Consider the following 17,655-nt stretch of genomic DNA (forward strand, 5'->3'; position numbering starts at 1 on the left):
CGCAGCCCCGCGGGTGGATTTGGGGGGGGGTCTCCCCATTCCCCCCCCCCCCCCCGCAGCGAGGGGGGGTCGGGGGGCGCAGTCTGGGGGGGCTGTGGAAGGGCTGAGCCCCCCTCCCCCATTACAGCAGTTACAGACATTTCACCTCAATGAACGTTAAAAAAATAAAAGTGGGGGGGGGAACGAGCTTGGGGGGGGGCCCCCCCGGGGGGGGGGGTTGGGGGGAGCCCCCCCGGGGGGGCGATTTGGGGGTTCAGCCCCCCCCCCATTTCAACTGTGGGGGGGGGGTGGGGGGGGGGCACAGACGGACGTCACTGTGAGATTGGGGGAAGGGAACAAGTTTGGGGGGGTGGGTGGAGTTTGGGGGGGGGGGGGGGGAACAAGCTTGGAGTGGGGGGGGGGCACCGCTGGGTACCCCCAAACTCCCCCTCCCCCACCCTGGGGTTTATTCCGGCTTCTTCTTGGCCAGACCTGGGAGCTTCGCCTGGATCCTACAGAGAGAGGGGGGAGAGATGATTTGGGGGGGTCCCAGGGTTTTGGGGGGGTCCCCAGGGTTTTGGGGGGGGGCACAAGGATTTGGGGGGGGTCCCCAGGGTTTTGGGGGGGGTCCCCAGGGTTTTGGGGGGGTCCCATGAGCACCTACTTGGCCATGAGGTCCTTGGTCTGGCGGTGGATGAGGGCCATGTAGTGATTGATTCTGCACCTGGGGGAGGGGGGAAATGGGGGTTTCAGGGGTGTCCCCCCCTTTTTGGGGGGTGTCCCCCTTCCTTTTGGGGGTGTCCCCTTGATTTTGGGGGGATCCCCTTTAATTGGGGGGGGGTCTCTTCAGTCTGAGCTCACCTCGTATTTCTCGTACAGGGGCGGGAGGGTGAAGGCCAAGATGTTGGCTGGGGAAAAAGGGGGGGTGGGCGTTATTTGGGGGGGAACCCCCCCCTCAGCGCTAATTTTGGGGGGTCACCACCCCAGAATCAAACCTTTGGGGGGGTCACTTTGGGGGTCTCACCGAGGATGAGGAGGGTGATGCCGTTGAACACGGCTCCCACGTAGGTCATCAACCACATGGTCAGGGCGAGCTGGGGGGGGCACAGGAGAGGTTTTGGGGGGTCTTGGGGGGGGTCACAGGGCTTGGGGAGGAGGAGGAGGACAAGGGGGAGGAAGGCTCCGAACCTCCAGGGAATCCACCAGATCCTCCACCAGGAAGAGGTGGACGAGCAGGTGCAGGGCCCGGTTCAGGTGCTGCGCCACCAGGGCCGCGTGCGCCTGGAAGGTCTCGGGGGGACAGCGTCACGTCCAGGTCCAGGTACGCTCTGGGCAGGGGGCACAGGTGAGGGGGGACCCCCAAAACCCCCGCCCTGAGCCCCAGAATCTGTGTCTGCACCCCAGCGTTTGTGTCTGAACATCAACACCCATCTCTACCCCACAAGATCTGGAAGGTTTCGGGGGACAGGGTCAGGTTTGGGTCACAGGTTGGGGTGGGGACACCCCAAAATCTCCATCCACACCCCAAAATCTCCATCCACACCCCAAAATCCCTCCTCACACCCCAAAATCTCCATCCACACCCCCAAAATCCCTCCTCACACCCCAAAACATCTCCATCCACACCCAAAATCTCCATCCACACCCCAAAATCTCCATCCACCACCCCAAAATCCCCATCCCCACCCCAAAATCCCTCCTCACACCCCAAAATCTCCATCCACACCCCAACAATCCCCGTTCACACCCCAAAACCCTCCTCACACCCACAAATCCCTCCTCACACCCCAAAATCCTCCTTCACACCCCAAAATCCCACCTCACACCCCAAAATCTCCATCCACACCCCAAAATCCCTCCTCACACCCCAAAATCCTCCTTCACACCCCAAAATCCCTCCTCACACCCCAAAATCTCCATCCACACCCCAAAATCTCCATCCACCACCCCCCACAAATCCCTCCTCACACCCCAAAATCTCACCACACCCCAACATCCTCCCCCCCCCACCTCCCACAACATCCCAAAATCTCCATCCACCCACCAAATCCTCATCCACCCCCAAACACCCCCAAAATCTCCATCCACACCCCAAATCCTCCTCACACCCCAAATCTCCATCCACACCCCAAAATCCTCCATCACACCCCAAAATCCCTCCTTCACACCCCAAAATCTCCATCCACACCCCAAAATCCTCCTTCACACCCCAAAATCCCCCTCCACACACGCCAAAATCTCCATCCACACCCCAAAATCTCCATCCACACCCCAAAATCTCCATCCACACCCCAAAATCCCTGTCCACACCCCAAAATCCCTCCTCACACCCCAAAATCTCCATCCAAACCCCAAAATCCCCGTTCACACCCCAAAATCCTCCTTCACACCCCCAAAATCTCCATCCACACCCCAAAATCTCCATCCACACCCCAAAATCCCCATCCACACCCCAAAATCTCCATCCACACCCCAAAATCCCCATCCACACCCCCAAAATCCCCATCCACACCCCAAAATCACCATCACACCCCAAAATCCCTGTCCACACCCCAAAATCCCCCTCCACACCCCAAAATCTCCATCCACACCCCAAAATCTCCATCCAAACCCCAAAATCTCCATGCCACACCCCAAAATCCCTGTCCACACCCCAAAATCTCCATCCACACCCCAAAATCTCTGTCCACACCCCAAAATCCCCGTTCACACCCCAAAATCCCCATCCACACCCCAAAATCCCTCCTCACACCCCAAAATCTCCATCCAAACCCCAAAATCCCTGTCCACACCCCAAAATCCTCCTTCACACCCCAAAATCTCCATCCACACCCCAAAAATCCCCATCCAAACTCCAAAATCCTGTTCACACCCCAAAATCTCCATCCACACCCCAAAATCTCTGTCCACACCCCAAAATCCCCGTTCACACCCCAAAATCCCCATCCACACCCCAAAATCCCCGTTCACACCCCAAAATCTCCATCCACACCCCAAAATCCTCCTTCACACCCCAAAATCCCCATCCAAACCCCAAAATCCTCCTCACCACCCCAAAATCCCTCCTCACACCCCAAAATCCCTCCTCACACCCCAAAATCCCTGTCCACACCCCAAAATCCTCCTTCACACCCCAAAATCCCCATCCACACCCCCAAAATCTCCATCCACACCCCAAAATCCCTCCTCACACCCCAAAATCTCCATCCACACCCCAAAATCTCCATCCAAACCCCAAAATCTCCATCCACACCCCAAAATCCCTCCTCACACCCAAAATCTCCATCCACACCCCAAAATCCCCATCCACACCCCAAAATCTCCATCCACACCCCAAAATCCCCATCCACACCCCAAAATCCCGTTCACACCCCAAAATCCTCCTTTGGACCCCCAAATCCCTCCCCACACCCCCAAAATCCCCATCCACACCCCAAAATCCCCCCTCACAGCCCCAAAATCCTCCTTTGGACCCCCAAATCTCCCCCCACACCCCCCAAACCCCCCTGCACCCCAACCCCTTTCCCTGCCCAAACCAGCAGCCAAGGCCACCCTGCGCCTGCCCCCGCGGTGACACCGCTGTCCCCAAAGGGGGGGCTGGGGGTGTCCCCAAGCTCCCAACCCCCCCAGGGCACCCCGGGGGGACCCCCAAAGCCCCCCCCTCACCTGAAGGGGTGCCCCTCCTCGGACTTCTGCAGGGCCTGCACCACGGCCTTGTAGACACGGAGGCTGATGGTGACCGAGAGCAGGGCCAGCGCCACGTGTGCCACCACGGTGACAGCGCTGAGCGTGGCCAGGGGACAGCAGCAGCACCAGGCTGGCGCCGAAGGCCACCGCGCTCTTCTTCACCGTCCCGCCAGAAGAGCAGGTCCTGAACCACTGGGGACAGCCAGGGGACAGCGGGGTCACACGGGGGGACACACGGGGGACACACAGGGGGGACATGGAGGGGACACGGGGAGGCACAGAGGGGGACACAGAGGGAAGATACAGGGGTGTGGCATCGTGGCACAGAGGGGACCAAGAGAGGGGTGACAAGGAGGGGGACAAAGGGAGGATAGAGGAGGTGACAAGGCCAGGTCACAGGAGGACAGTGACAAGGAGGGGACACAGGGGGTGACAAGGCCAGGTCACAGGGGATGACAAGGAGGGGACACAGGGGGGTGACAAGGCCAGGTCACAGGAGGACAGTGACAAGGAGGGGACACAGGGGGTGACAAGGCCAGGTCACAGGAGGGACAGTGACAAGGAGGGGACACAAGGGGGGTGACAAGGCCAGGTGACAGGAGGACAGTGACAAGGAGGGGGACACAGGGGGTGACAAGGCCAGGTGACAGGAGGACAGTGACAAGGAGGGGACACAGGGGGTGACAAGGCCAGGTGACAGGAGGACAATGACAAGGAAAGGACACAGGGGGTGACAGGGACAGGTCACAGGAGGACAGTGACAAGGAGAGAACACAGAGGGTGACAAGGAGGGGACAAAGGGAGGATAGAGGAGGTGACAGGGACAGGTCACAGGGGATGACAAGGAGGGGACACAAGAGGGTGACAAGGCCAGGTGACAGGAGGACAGTGACAAGGAGGGGACACAAGGGGTGACAAGGCCAGGTCACAGGAGGACAGTGACAAGGAGAGGACACAGGGGGTGACAAGGACAGGTCACAGGAGGACAGTGACAAGGAGGGGACACAGGGGGTGACAAGGCCAGGTCACAGGAGGACAGTGACAAGGAGGGGACACAAGGGGTGACAAGGCCAGGTCACAGGAGGACAGTGACAAGGAGGGGACACAAGGGGGTGACAAGGCCAGGTCACAGGAGGACAGTGACAAGGAGGGGACACAAGGGGGTGACAAGGCCAGGTCACAAGAGGACAGTGACAAGGAGAGAACACAGAGGGTGACAAGGAGGGGACAAAGGGAGGATAGAGGAGGTGACAGGGACAGGTCACAGGGGATGACAAGGAGGGGACACAAGGGGTGACAAGGCCAGGTGACAGGAGGACAGTGACAAGGAGGGGACACAGGGGGTGACAAGGCCAGGTCACAGGAGGACAGTGACAAGGAGGGGACACAGGGGGTGACAAGGCCAGGTCACAGGAGGACAGTGACAAGGAGGGGACACAGGGGGTGACAAGGCCATGTCACAGGAGGACAGTGACAAGGAGGGGACACAGGGGGTGACAAGGCCAGGTGACAGGAGGACAGTGACAAGGAGGGGACACAGGTGGTCCCTGCGCTGTCCCCACCCCCATTTAGCCCGATGCCACTTCCCCTCTTCCCCCAATGCACTAATTACCCTGCTCATTAACACAACTTCGTCACACACAGCCCTTAATGACGCCCCCCCACTAAAACCAGACATTAATTAATTAATCCCCCCCCAGTGAGCCGGCGGGTGTGGCCCCAAATCCCCGGATTTTACCCCAAAACAAGGCCCCCCTGAGCCTCCCCTGCCAGCTGCCCTCGGGGCTGGGCTCTCCCCGTTCCTCCTCTCTCACCCCAACTTCGGGGCCACCCTCAGCCCCTGAGCCTCCCCGGCTGCTTTCGGCGCCGTTTTGGGGGGAAAAGGCCCTTTTTGGGGCAAAAGGCCCTTTTTGGGGTGGGAAAGGCCCTTTTTGGGGTGAGAAAGGCCCTTTTTGGGGTGGGAAAGGCCCTTTTTGGGGTGAGAAAGGCCCTTTTTGGGGGGCAAAAGGCTCTTTTTGGGGTGGGAAAGGCCCTTTTTGGGGCAAAAGGCCCTTTTTGGAGTGCATAAGGCCCTTTTTGGGGGGTAAAAGGCCCTTTTTGGGGGGCAAAAGGCCCTTTTTGGGGTGGGAAAGGCCCTTTTTGGGGTGGGAAAGGCCCTTTTTGGGGTGGGAAAGGCCCTTTTTGGGGTGGGAAAGGCTCTTTTTGGGGTGGGAAAGGCCCTTTTTGGGGTGGGAAAGGCCCTTTTTGGGGTGGGAAAGGTCCTTTTTGGGGGGAAAAGGCTCTTTTTGGGGTGGGAAAGGCCCTTTTTGGGGTGGGAAAGGCCCTTTTTGGGGTGGGAAAGGCCCTTTTTGGGGTGCAAAAGGCCCTTTTTGGGGCTTTACCTGCCAGGCGGGGGAGGGGCCCGGCCGGGGGGGGCCGGGGGGGCTCCCCCAGTTCCCGCAGCGCCCGCAGGGTCTGGTGCTCCTGCTCCCAGTCCCGGGAGCCCGGCGGGACAGGGACATCCCTGGGGACATCCTTGGGGACAGCGGGGACAGCCCCGGGGACATCCTTGGGGACAGCAGGGGGGGCCTCGCCCGGCGCCTCCTCGATGACGGTGTCGTCAGAGTCACCGGAGCTGTCGGCGTCGGTGGGGACAGCGGTGACAGCAGGGACACCCCCAGTGCCAGCCAGGCCATTCCCAGTGGCAGTGACGTCACTCTTGATGCCGGTGACAGCGGTGACACCGCTGCCGGTAGCGGTGACGCCATTCCCGATGCCACCGAGGCCGCTCCCGACGCCACCGCCAACACCAGCGACGCCATTCCCCGTGGCGGTGACACCGGTGACACTCTTCCCCGCTGTGGTGACACCAGTGACACCGCTCCCAGTGCTGGTGACACCGGTGACACCTTTCTCCATTGCAGTGACACTGGCGATGCCATTCCCGATGGCAGTGACACCAGTGACGCCATTCCCAATGCTGGTGACACCGGCGATGCCACTCCCAGCGCTGGTGACACCCTTCCCCAAGGTGGTGACAGCGGTGACGCCATTCCCAGTGCTGGTGACACCGGTGACACCCTTCCCCAAGGTGGTGACAGCAGTGATGCCATTCCCAGTGCTGGGGACACCGTTCACGCCATCCCCAGCGCCGGCCACGCCGTTAGTGACGCCATCGCTGTCCCCGCCGCTGTCCCCGCGGCTGTCCCCGTTGCGCTCCACCAGGTCCCAGGAGAGCAGCTCGCTGGTGAAGCTGTGCATCTCCCGCACGCACCGCGACACCTCCTCCAGCGCCGCCGCCGAGCCGGGGGGCGGCCGGGCCAGCCCGCGCCCGGGGACAGCGCCGGGGACAGCGCCGGGGACGCCGCGGGGCTTGGGCGGGAAGTGGCACACGCGGCCCTCGGGGATCTGGGCGAGGGCGGGCCCGAACTCGCGGTCGAAGGCGGCTCGGTCCGGGACCACCTCGAACGGCGACTCCGGGGACTCCGGGGGGCTCGGGCCGCTGCCCCCCCCCGGCGACGCCCCCCGGTCGCGCCCGCCCGGCGCCGCTGGTGGGAGAGGGGGGGGGACACACGGTCAGGGGGGGTCGGGGTCCCCCCTGTCCCCCGTCCTCAGGGTCCCTGTCCCCCCCCGCTCTGTCCCTCCCATTGGGCACCCCCAGGGGGGTTTTGGGGACCCCCACCCCTTCCCCTCCCCCCACTGGGTGTCCCCTCCCCCACACAGAATTTTGGGGACAGCCATGCGGGGGGAAGGGGGAGAGGGCGGTTTTGGGGTCCCCACGCAGAATTTTGGGGTTCCCCCTTCCCCATTCCAGCCATGCTGGGGAAGCCCCCTCCCCAAAATTCAGCGGGTCCTCCAATCTCAGCCATGCGTGGGGGGCGGTTTTGGGGTCCCCCAGAGAATTTTGGGGGTCCCCCCCATGCAGGTGGGGGTCAAGCGGCGGCACAGAGGCTCCCCCACCCCCCCCCCAAATACACCCCAAAATCCGGGCAGGAGAGACCCCAGTTTGGGGCTAAAAACGCCCATTTTGGAACCGAACCCAAACAGCATTTTGGGGCCAAACCCCCTCGGTTTGGGTTCAGTGATGGGGGTGGGGGCAGGACACCCCAAACCTGCAGCGTCGGGTCCTGAAAATGGGGGGGGTCCCCACGGAGAACCTCAGCTTGGGGTTAAACCTCCCATTTTTGGGGTGAAACCCCCCATTTTGGGGCTGGAGCGAGGCTGGGGGTGGCATTCAGCCCCCTCGTGGTTTTGGGGGGGATTTTGGGGTCTCTCCCCCTCAGGTTGAGCCCGGGGGGGGTCACAGGAAGCCCCCCCGGCGGCGGGTGGGACACGGCGCAGGCGGCTCGGGGCTGGGGGGGGGGGGGGGGCAGGAATTTTGAGGCCAAACCACAAAAAACGACGAATTTCACCTTCAGCAGCAGCAGGAGGGGAGGGGGGGGGGGCGTGCAAAGCTGGGGGGGGGGGGGGCAGCAGCCTTGGGGTGCAGGAGGGGGTGGGGGGCAAAGCTGGGGGGGGGCTCACCCCGAAAAAGAGAAAAGAAACCGAGATAAAGAGCAGGAAAAGAGAGAAAAAGAAAAATGTCTATTTTTGGCAAGTTTAACCCTTTGTTGCCATTTCGGGGGGGGGGGGCTCAGCAGCGTTTGTGGCCCCACCCCCAAAATCCAGGGGTTATTTGGGGTGGGGGGGGAACCCCCCTTTGATGTGACACCGAGACCCCAAACCCACCTTGGGGAGCCCCAAACCAGCTCTGGGTGTCCCCAAAGTGGCTCTGGCGACCCCTCCCCAAAATCCAGGGGGCTTTTTTAGGGTGGGGGCTTCCCCCCAAGACATTTTTCTTCCTGGGGGTGCAGGAAAAAAAGGGAGAGAGGAAGAGGAGGGGGGAGACTTGCCTGGTGAAGCCGCAAAGAGAGAAACGGGCTGGGAGGAGGAAGAGGAGGAGGAAGAGGAAGAAGAATTGGGGGGATCTGCAAGAGAACACAGAGGGTGAGAGCTCAGCACCCCCCGGAGTGCCCCGAAGCCCCCCCAGAACCCCCCCAGCAGGCGGGGCCGGCTTCGTCGCAAAAAACCACCGGGAAAATTCCAGCCCGGACCCAAACCCGGGGGGTTTCACCCCGTTTTCCCAGCCTCGGGGGCAGGGAGCGGCGCAGGGACGGTGCCTGGGGGGGTCACCCCGAAATTCCCACCCGCCCTTCTCGGCTCTGCACCCCCCGAGGGTGAGATTTGGGGTGAAACCGCCGAGTTTTGGGGTTTGGTGGTGTCCGGGGGGGGGAAATTGGGGTGAAATCCTGGGAATTGCCGAGTCAGGATGCTCTGGAGTGACGGCTGGAATAAGGGGGGGGGGGGTCCTGGGGGAGGGTGAAATGCCCCCTCCCCAAAATTCCAGGGAAGGACGGACGGAGCAGCTGTTCCCCAACGACCCCAAAGCCCCCAAAAACACCAAAGTTCCTTTTCCTGGGCATTTCCCCCCCGTTCTCCAGAGAGATGTGGGGGTGGAGGTGTCACTGACCAACCAAATCTCCACTTCAAAGCCTCTTTGTCCTCCAAAATCCCCCCCCAAAAATCCCTTTCCCCCTTAAAATCCCCCTAAAAGCATCTTTTCCCCAAAATGAGCTCCTCCAAGGGCTTTTTCTCCTCCCTTTTACCCCAAAACTTCTTTAACCCCTCATTTCTGTCCCCCAAGCCTCTCAACCTCACACGCAGCCCCAAAAGGCCTCATCACCCTCCAATCCCCCCCTCAAGCCTCTGCTCCCCAAAATCTGCTCCTCCAAGGCCTTTTCTCCCTCGTTCTCCCCCTCACGTTCTCCCCCGCCCATTTCTAACCCCCTCTAAAAGACTTTTCGCCTCACACCAAGCCCCCAAACGCCGCTTTCCCACAAATCTCCCCCCCAAAGGCCTCCTGCCCCCAACAACCGCCCCCTCAAGGGCCTTCCCTCCCCATTTCTGCCCCTCCCAGCCCGTTTCTACCTCACACCCAACGCCCAAAGGCTCCTTCCCCTCACGCCCCCGCCGAGGCCTCACCTCCCTCACCCCCCTCCGGCCCCACAGGCCCCGCCCGGCCCTTACCGGCGCACGACATGGAACCGCCGACCAGGCCCCGCGTGGAGGAGGCGGAGGACGAGGTCACGGAGGTGGAAGAGGAGCTGGAGGAGACGAGCGAGGACTGCGCGGCGGAATCGGCCATGGCGGCGGCGGCGGAGCGCGGAGCGAGCCCGTCCGTGCGGGGCGGCGGCCGCGCCCCGACTGCGGGGGGGGCGGTGCCGCCAGGGGCGTGGCCAGCGCCAGCAGACCAATGAACGCCGCGCACCTGCTGCAGGTGGGAGGAGCCGGTTCGTCTGAACCAATCAACGCCTGGCAATGGCCGCGCTCCGCCCTCCCGCCGCAGCTCGGCGCTAAAGCGCATACGCACAACGAAGGGGGCCCCCGCAGTTGCCATGGCAGCAGCGGGAGAAGGAGAAGCTGCGCCTGCGCGCGGCTGGAGTGGCGCGATGCACCACGGGAGTTGTAGTCCCAGAAGAGCCCCGCACAAGGGGACGGGGTTCTGGGGGGCTCCTGTGAGGGAGAAGCGTTTTGGGGGCTCCGCACCCCCGCACTCCCGTCTCAGGGTCTCCTATAGAGTGGATCGCCCCGTGGAATGTCCTCCTAAAGGCGGTGAGGGACTCTTGGACGCTTCTTAGAGGGTGGGGGGAGAGGCCTGCACCTTCCGAAAGGGCAGGGAGGCCCCAGTTCCATCCCCTGTGTGGGGGGAGCGCAGAACCGCTGCCTGAGGGGGGGGGGAAGCGGCCGCAGAGCGCCCCAAGGGGCCGGGGGGGACCCCAGGGGGGGCGGCGGCCATTGAGAGCTCCTGGCGGCCCCGAGAGCGCCGCCACGGCCGGCAAAGCGCGCCCCCTGCCGGGCGGGAGGACCGCAGGCCGCGCATCCGGGAAAGGGTGGGGCCTGCAGGAATCACGTGAGATCACCCGACCCCGCCCCTCCCCTATGGCTCCGCCCCGCCCCGTCAGCGCCCGCGGAACCGCCAATGGCAGCGGGAGGCTCGGCTGTGACGTCACGTAGCGCCGCCCCCTCATGCGAGGAGGGAGGAGGCGGGGCCTGAGGGATGCGTGACATTTGTTTGAGCCAATGGCGAGGCGAGGGCGGAAGCGGCCGGGCCAATGAGGCGCCATGTTTGGTCAAAGGGGCGTGGTTTTTGGCAGCAGTGGGCGGGGGGCGCTGGCGGGCGGCCAATAGGGGGAGAGGGGGCGGGGCCAGCGGGGCCGCCGGGACGCGGGGGGAAGCGGCGGTCGCGGAGCGGTGAGTGAGCAACCACGTGACCTCCGGTATCGCCCGACTGTCGCGACATGACCCCCGCCATGGAGGGCAGCGCTCGGGGTGGGGGAGGGGCCGCTGCGACCCCCGCGACCTCCCCCCGAACACACTCAGCGGAATTGGGGACCCCCCCCGTGGGGCCGGGACCCCATGGGACCCCCTATAGGACCCCATATAGGATCCCATATAGAGCCTGCGGCCTTCTGTGGGTCCTCAGAACCCCTATGGGGCCCGGGACCCCCTATGGGACCCCCTATGGGACCCTCTGTGGTTTTGGGGCCGCCTGTAGGATCCCCTGTGGGACCCCCATGGGACCCCCTATATGATCTCCTATAGAATCCCCTACAGGACCCCCTATAGGCCCTGTGACCCTCTGTAGGTCCTCAGGGTCTTTATGGGGCCTGGGACCCCCTGGGGGGTTTGGGACCCAGTATGGAACCCCCTATGGACTTTGGGACCCCCTGTATGATCCCATATGGGACCCCCTATAGGACCCTCTATGGGACCCCCTGGGATTTGGGACCCCCTATGGGACCCCCTACAGGACCCTCTATGGGACCCCCTGTGGGACCCCCTACAGGACCCTCTATGGGACCCCCTGTGGGATTTGGGACCCCCTACAGGACCCCCTAGGGGACCCCCTATAAGGCCCAAGACCCCCCCTTGACCCCCCTGTAGGGTCGGAGACCCCCGTGCGCGCCCCCCCTATGGAGCCGGAGCCCCAGTTTGTCCCAGTTTGCTCCATTTCCCCCCCAGTTTGTCCCCCGGGCCCGGGCGGACTTTGCCCCCCCCCGGTCAATGATTCACCGGGGAGGGGGCGGGGGGAGCCCCGGGGTGGGGGGGGAGGGTCGGGACCGGCGAGGGGCTCGGGAGGGAGGGGAGGGGACACCGGACAGAGGGACACCGGGGACAGAGAGGGGACAGAGAGGGGACAGCACGGCCACGGTATCGGGGCTGGGGGGGGGGCTCGGGGGGGGCTGGGGTCGTGCAGGGGGGGGAGGGGCACCTGTGCAAATGGGGGGGAGGATTTGTGCAAGGGGGGGGTCCCGGAGGAATTGGGGGGCGGGGGGGATGGGAGAGGTGGGGGTGGGGGGGCTCCCGTGCAAGAGGTGATTGTGCAAGGGGGGAGGGGGTTGTGCAAGGGGAGGGGGTTGTGCAAGGGGGGACAGGCCCGGGCAGGACCCTGAGTGTGCAAGGGGGGGTGGGGAGGGGGCGTTGTGTAAAAATCCTGGCGCGGGGGGGGGGGGTGGGGGGGGGATTTGGGGAGGTTTTAGGGGATTTTGGGGATTTTTGAGGGGGATTTTGGGGATTTTTGGGGGAATTTTTACAGGGATTTGAGGGGGGGAGGGATTTTGGGGGGATTTTTGGGGCGAGACCCCCGTGCAAAGGGAGATCAAAGCGGGGGAGGGGTCAAAGGTCACTGGGGCAGAGGGGAGCGGGGGAGGGGGAGGGGAGGCCCGGGGGCTTTTTGAGTCCAGGGGGGGTCAAAGGTCACTGGGGCAGAGGGGAGTGGGGGGGGGGGGAGGGGGATTCTCCTCTGGAGGGGGGGGGGGGTCGGGGCTGCACTGCCTGACCCCCCCCCCCAATTTTCCTTCCCTTCCCCCCCCAGATGTTCCAGCTGTGCCGCCCCCGCGGGGGCCGCGCCCTCCTGGGGCTGCGGCTGCTCCGGGGCCCCCCCGGGCCCGCCCGGCCCGTCAGCTACCGGCCCCTGCGCAAGGTCCTGGTGGCCAACCGGGGGTGAGCACCGGGAGACCCCCCCTCAACCCCCTGAGACCCCCCCTCAAACCCCTGAGACCCCCCCTCAACCCCCTGAGCCCCCCGGGCCCGCCCAGCCCGTCAGCTACCGGCCCCTGCGCAAGGTCCTGGTGGCCAACCGGGGTGAGCACCGGGAGACCCCCCTGAACCCCCTGAGACCCCCCCGGGACCCCCTGAGACCCCCCTGAGACCCCCCTGAGACCCCCTGAACCCCCTGAGCCCCCCGGGCCCGCCCAGCCCGTCAGCTACCGGCCCCTGCGCAAGGTCCTGGTGGCCAACCGGGGTGAGCACCGGGAGACCCCCCCTGAACCCCCTGAGACCCCCCCGGGACCCCCTGAGACCCCCCTCAAACCCCTGAGACCCCCCCTGAACCCCCTGAGCCCCCCGGGCCCGCCCGGCCCCTGCGCAAGGTCCTGGTGGCCAACCGGGGGTGAGCACCGGGGGGACCCCCCTGAGACCCCCCTGAGACCCCCCTGAAACCCCCTGAGACCCCCCCTGAACCCCCTGAGACCCCCAGGCCCGCCCGGCCCCTGCGCAAGGTCCTGGTGGCCAACCAGGGTGAGCGCCGGGGGACCCCCCCTGAGACCCCCTGAGACCCCCCCGGGACCCCCTGAGACCCCCCTGAACCCCCTGAGACCCCCCCTCAACCCCTGAGACCCCCCTGAACCCCCTGAGCCCCCCGGGCCCGCCCGGCCCCTGCGCAAGGTCCTGGTGGCCAACCGGGGTGAGCACCGGGGGACCCCCGGGACCCCCCCTGAGACCCCCCCTGAACCCCCCCCTGAGACCCCCCCTCAACCCCCTGAGACCCCCTGAGACCCCCTAAAACCCCCCTGAGACCCCCTGAGACCCCCCCCAATACCCTCTGACCTCCCTGAGACCCCCCAAGCCCCCCTGGTCCCCCAAGACCCCCCCCAGGACCCCTCAAACCCCCCCTTGTCCCCCCCTGTGTCCCCTGAGCCCCCCAATGTCCCTTGAACCCCCCCCCCCGACCCCGTGGTGGCCCCAGGTGAGGTTGCCAAGCAGCTGTCCCCAGAGTGTCCCCAGAGTGTCCCCATGTCCTCAAGTGTCCCCAAGGTGTCTCCATGTCCCAGAGTGTCCCCAAGGTGAAGTCACCACCCACGTGTCCTGGGCGTGCACAGAGCTGAGGATCCGGACGGTGGCCGTGTCCCCAGGGTGTCCCCATGTCCCTGGGTCCCTGTCCCCAGTGTCCCCAGGGTGTCCCCATGTCCCCGTGTCCCTGTCCCCAATGTCCCCAGGGTGTCCCCATGTCCCCGTGTCCCTGTCCCCAATGTCCCCAGGGTGTCCCCATGTCCCTGTGTCCCTGTCCCCAGTGTCCCCAGGGTGTCCCCATGTCCCCAAGGTGAAGTCAGCCTCCGGGTGTTCCAGGCCTGCAAAGAGCTGGGCATCTGTCCCTGTCCCCATGTCCCTGTCCCTGTCCTGTGTCCCTGTCCCCAGGGTGTCCCCATGTCCCCAGGGTGTCCCCAGGGTGTCTCCATGTCCCCAGTGTCCCCCTGTCCCCAGGTGAGATCGCCATCCGGGTGTTTCCGGGCCTGCACGGAGCTGGGGATCCGCACGGTTGTCCCTGTCCCTGTGTCCCTGTCCCCAGTGTCCCTAGGGTGTCCCCATGTCCCCATAGCCCTGTCCCCATGTCCCCAATGTCCCCGTGTCCCCAGGTGAGATCGCCATCGGGTGTTCCGGGCCTGCACGGAGCTGGGGATCCGCACGGTGGCCCTGTCCCTGTGTCCCTGTGTCCCCAGGGTGTCCCCATGTCCCCAGGGTGTCCCCAGGGTGTCCCTGAGCTGTCCCTGTCCCCAGGTGAGATCGCCATCCGGGTGTTCCGGGCCTGCACGGAGCTGGGGATCCGCACCGTGGCCGTGTACTCGGAGCAGGACACGGGGCAGATGCACCGGCAGAAGGCGGACGAGGCGTACCTGGTGGGGAGGGGGCTGCCCCCCGTGCAGGCCTACCTGCACATCCCCGACATCATCCGCGTGGCACAGGTACCGGGACACCTGGGGACACCTGGGGGGACAGCTGGGACAGCTGGGAGACACCTGGGGACACCTGGGGACACCTGGGGACACGGGGGGACAGCTGGGAGGCACAGGGGGACACCTGGGAGACACCTGGGGGCATGGGGGTGACAGCTGGGAGACACCTGGGGACACCTGGGAGACACCTGGGGACACCTGGGGGCACGGGGGGACACCTGGGGGCACGGGGGGGACAGCTGGGGGACACCTGGGGACACTTATGATACAGCTAGGGACACCTGGGGATGCTTAGGATATACCTGGGGACACCCGGGGGACACACCTGGGATACACCTGGGGACACTTAGGAGACACCTGGGGACACGGGGGGACAGCTGGGTACACCTGTGGATGTGGGGGGACACACCTGAGGACACTGGGAGGGGGATACTGGGGAGGGTGACACACCTGGGGACACACCTGGGGACATTGGGGGTGTCCCCTGACCCCACGAGGGGATGCTCTCGTGACCCCCCCGTGTCCCTTTGGGGGGGGGGGATTCTGGGGACACCGGGGTGGCCCCGTGCCTCCCCCCCCCCCCAAATTCCCCGTGGGTGCCTGGTGGCGCCGTGGGTGCCATGGTGGCCCTGGGGGTGCCCTGGTGGTGCCATGGGTGCCCTGGTGGCCCCGTGGGTGCCGTGGTGGCCCTGTGGTGGCCCCAAATTCCCCGTGAGTGCCCTGGTGGCCCTAGGGGTGTCGTGGTGGCCCTTTGGTGGCCCCAAATTCCCTGTGGGAGCCATGGTGGCCCCGTGGGAGCCGTGGTGGCCCTGGGGGTGCCGTGGTGGCCCGTGGGAGCCGTGGTGGCCCTGTGGTGGCCCCAAATTCCCCGTGGGTGCCCTGGTGGCCCTGGGGTGTCGTGGTGGCCCCGCGGGTGCCCTGGTGGCCCCGTGGGAGCCGTGGTGGCCCCGTGGGTGCCATGGTGGCCCCGTGGGAGCCATGGTGGCCCTGGGGGAGCTGTGGTGGCCCTGGGGGAGCTGTGGTGGTGCCATGGGTGCCCTGGGGAGCCGTGGTGGCCCTGGGGGTGCCATGGTGGCCCCGCGGGAGCTGTGGTGGCCCCGCGGGTGCCATGGTGGCCCCGTGGGAGCCGTGGTGGCCCCGTGGGAGCCCTGGTGGCCCCGCGGGTGCCGTGGTGGCCCCGCGGGTGCCCTGGTGGCCCCGTGGGTGCCCTGGTGGCCCCGTGGGAGCCATGGTGGCCCCGCGGGAGCCGTGGGTGGCCCCGTGGGAGCCGTGGTGGCCCTGTGGTGGCCTCAAATTCCCTGTGGGTGCCATGGTGGCCCCGCGGGTGCCGTGGTGGCCCCGTGGGAGCCGTGGTGGCCCTGTGGGTGCCCTGGTGGCCCCGCAGGAGCCCTGGTGGCCCTGGGGGAGCCGTGGTGGCCCCGGGGGTGCCCTGGTGGCCCCGGGGGTGCCCTGGTGGCCCCGTGGGAGCCGTGGTGGCCCCGTGGGAGCCCTGGTGGCCCCGTGGGAGCCGTGGTGGCCCCGCGGGTGCCCTGGTGACCCCGTGGGTGCCCTGGTGGCCCTGGGGGTGCCGTGGTGGCCCTGGGGGTGCCCTGGTGCCCCCGCAGGAGCCCTGGTGGCCCCGTGGGTGCCCTGGTGGCCCCACGGGTGCCCTGGTGGCCCCGCAGGAGCCCTGGTGGCCCTGGGGGAGCCGTGGTGGCCCCGCGGGTGCCCTGGTGGCCCCGTGGGAGCCGTGGTGGCCCTGGGGGAGCTGTGGTGGCCCTGGGGGAGCTGTGGTGGCCCCGTGGGAGCCGTGGTGGCCCCGCGGGTGCCGTGGTGGCCCCGTGGGAGCCGTGGTGGCCCCATGGGTGCCCTGGTGGCCCTGGGGGTGCCGTGGTGGCCCCGCGGGTGCCGTGGTGGCCCCGTGGGAGCTGTGGTGGCCCCGCTGGTGCCCTGGTGGCCCCGTGGGAGCCGTGGTGGCCCTGGGGGAGCTGTGGTGGCCCCGCGGGAGCCGTGGTGGCCCTGTGGGTGCCCTGGTGGCCCCGGGGGTGCCCTGGCCGCCCCCCGAGCCCCCCGGTGCCCCGTTGCCAGGAGAACGAGGTGGACGCCATCCACCCGGGTACGGGTTCCTGTCGGAGCGCGCGGATTTCGCCCAGGCCTGCCTGGACGCGGCGTTCGCTTCGTGGGGCCGCGCCCGGACGTGGTCAGGAAGATGGGGGACAAAGTGGAGGCTCGGGCCATCGCCATCGCCGCCGGTGGGGCCCGGGGGGGGCTCGGGGGGGGGCTCGGGGGGGGCTTGGGGGGGTTCAGAGGGGGTTGGGGGGGTAAAAAGGGGGATTTGGGGGGTAAAAAGGGGATTTGGGGGGGTTAGAGGGGATTTGGGGGGGTTGAAAAGGGGAATTGGGGGGGTTCAAAGGGGATTGGGGGGGTTCAAAGGGGGATTTTTGGGGGGTTAAAGGGGATTTGGGGGGTTCAAAGGGAGTTGGAGGGGTTAAAAAGGGGATTGGGGGGTTAAAAAGGGGATTGGGGGGTTAAAAAGGGGAATTGGGGGGTTCAAAGGGGATTTGGGGGGTTAAAAAAGGGGGTTGAGGGGTTAAAGGGGGATTTGGGGGGTTAGAGGGGATTTGGGGGGGTTGAAAAGGAGAATTAGGAGGGTTAAAGGGGATTTGGGGGGTTAAAAAGGGGAATTGGGGGGGTTCAAAGGGGGTTGGAGGGGTTTAAAAAGGGGATTGGGGGGTTAAAAAGGGGAATTGGGGGGGTTCAAAGGGGATTTGGGGGGGTTAAAGGGGGATTTGGGGGGGGTTAAAGGGGGATTTGGGGGGTTAAAAAGGGTATGGGGGGGTTAAAAAGGGGATTGGGGGGGTTCAAAGGGGATTGGGGGGGTTCAAAGGGGGATTTTGGGGGGTTAAAAAGGGGATGGGGGGTTCAAAGGGGGTTGGGGGGGTTAAAGGGGGATTTGGGGGGGTTAAAAAGGGGGTTGGGG

At 65.6% G+C, this 17,655-nt stretch overlaps 2 protein-coding genes across 2 annotated transcripts in view; one reads left to right on the forward strand and one right to left on the reverse strand.

The window, feature by feature from the left end:
- Window positions 1–347: 347 nt before the first annotated feature.
- Window positions 348–17,655, reverse strand: part of RTN3 (reticulon 3) — a 23,619-nt gene continuing 6,311 nt past the window's right edge. The window contains 6 exon segments of the mRNA XM_059872363.1: window positions 348–491; window positions 644–700; window positions 839–887; window positions 1,004–1,073; window positions 1,168–1,275; window positions 1,277–1,307. Coding sequence (XP_059728346.1) covers window positions 446–491; window positions 644–700; window positions 839–887; window positions 1,004–1,073; window positions 1,168–1,275; window positions 1,277–1,307 — 361 coding nt within the window. The 3' untranslated portion in view covers window positions 348–445.
- LOC132341110 (pyruvate carboxylase, mitochondrial-like) lies at window positions 12,910–17,269 on the forward strand (the record flags this gene model as incomplete). Its single annotated transcript, XM_059872407.1, is given in 6 exon segments — window positions 12,910–12,988; window positions 14,521–14,705; window positions 16,764–16,788; window positions 16,791–16,838; window positions 16,841–16,943; window positions 17,254–17,269. Coding segments are annotated over 6 exon segments (456 nt in total), but the record flags the coding sequence as incomplete, so codon positions are not given.

The sequence above is a fragment of the Haemorhous mexicanus genome, chromosome 35 (assembly GCF_027477595.1).
Source record: "Haemorhous mexicanus isolate bHaeMex1 chromosome 35, bHaeMex1.pri, whole genome shotgun sequence".
NCBI lineage: Eukaryota > Metazoa > Chordata > Aves > Passeriformes > Fringillidae > Haemorhous > Haemorhous mexicanus.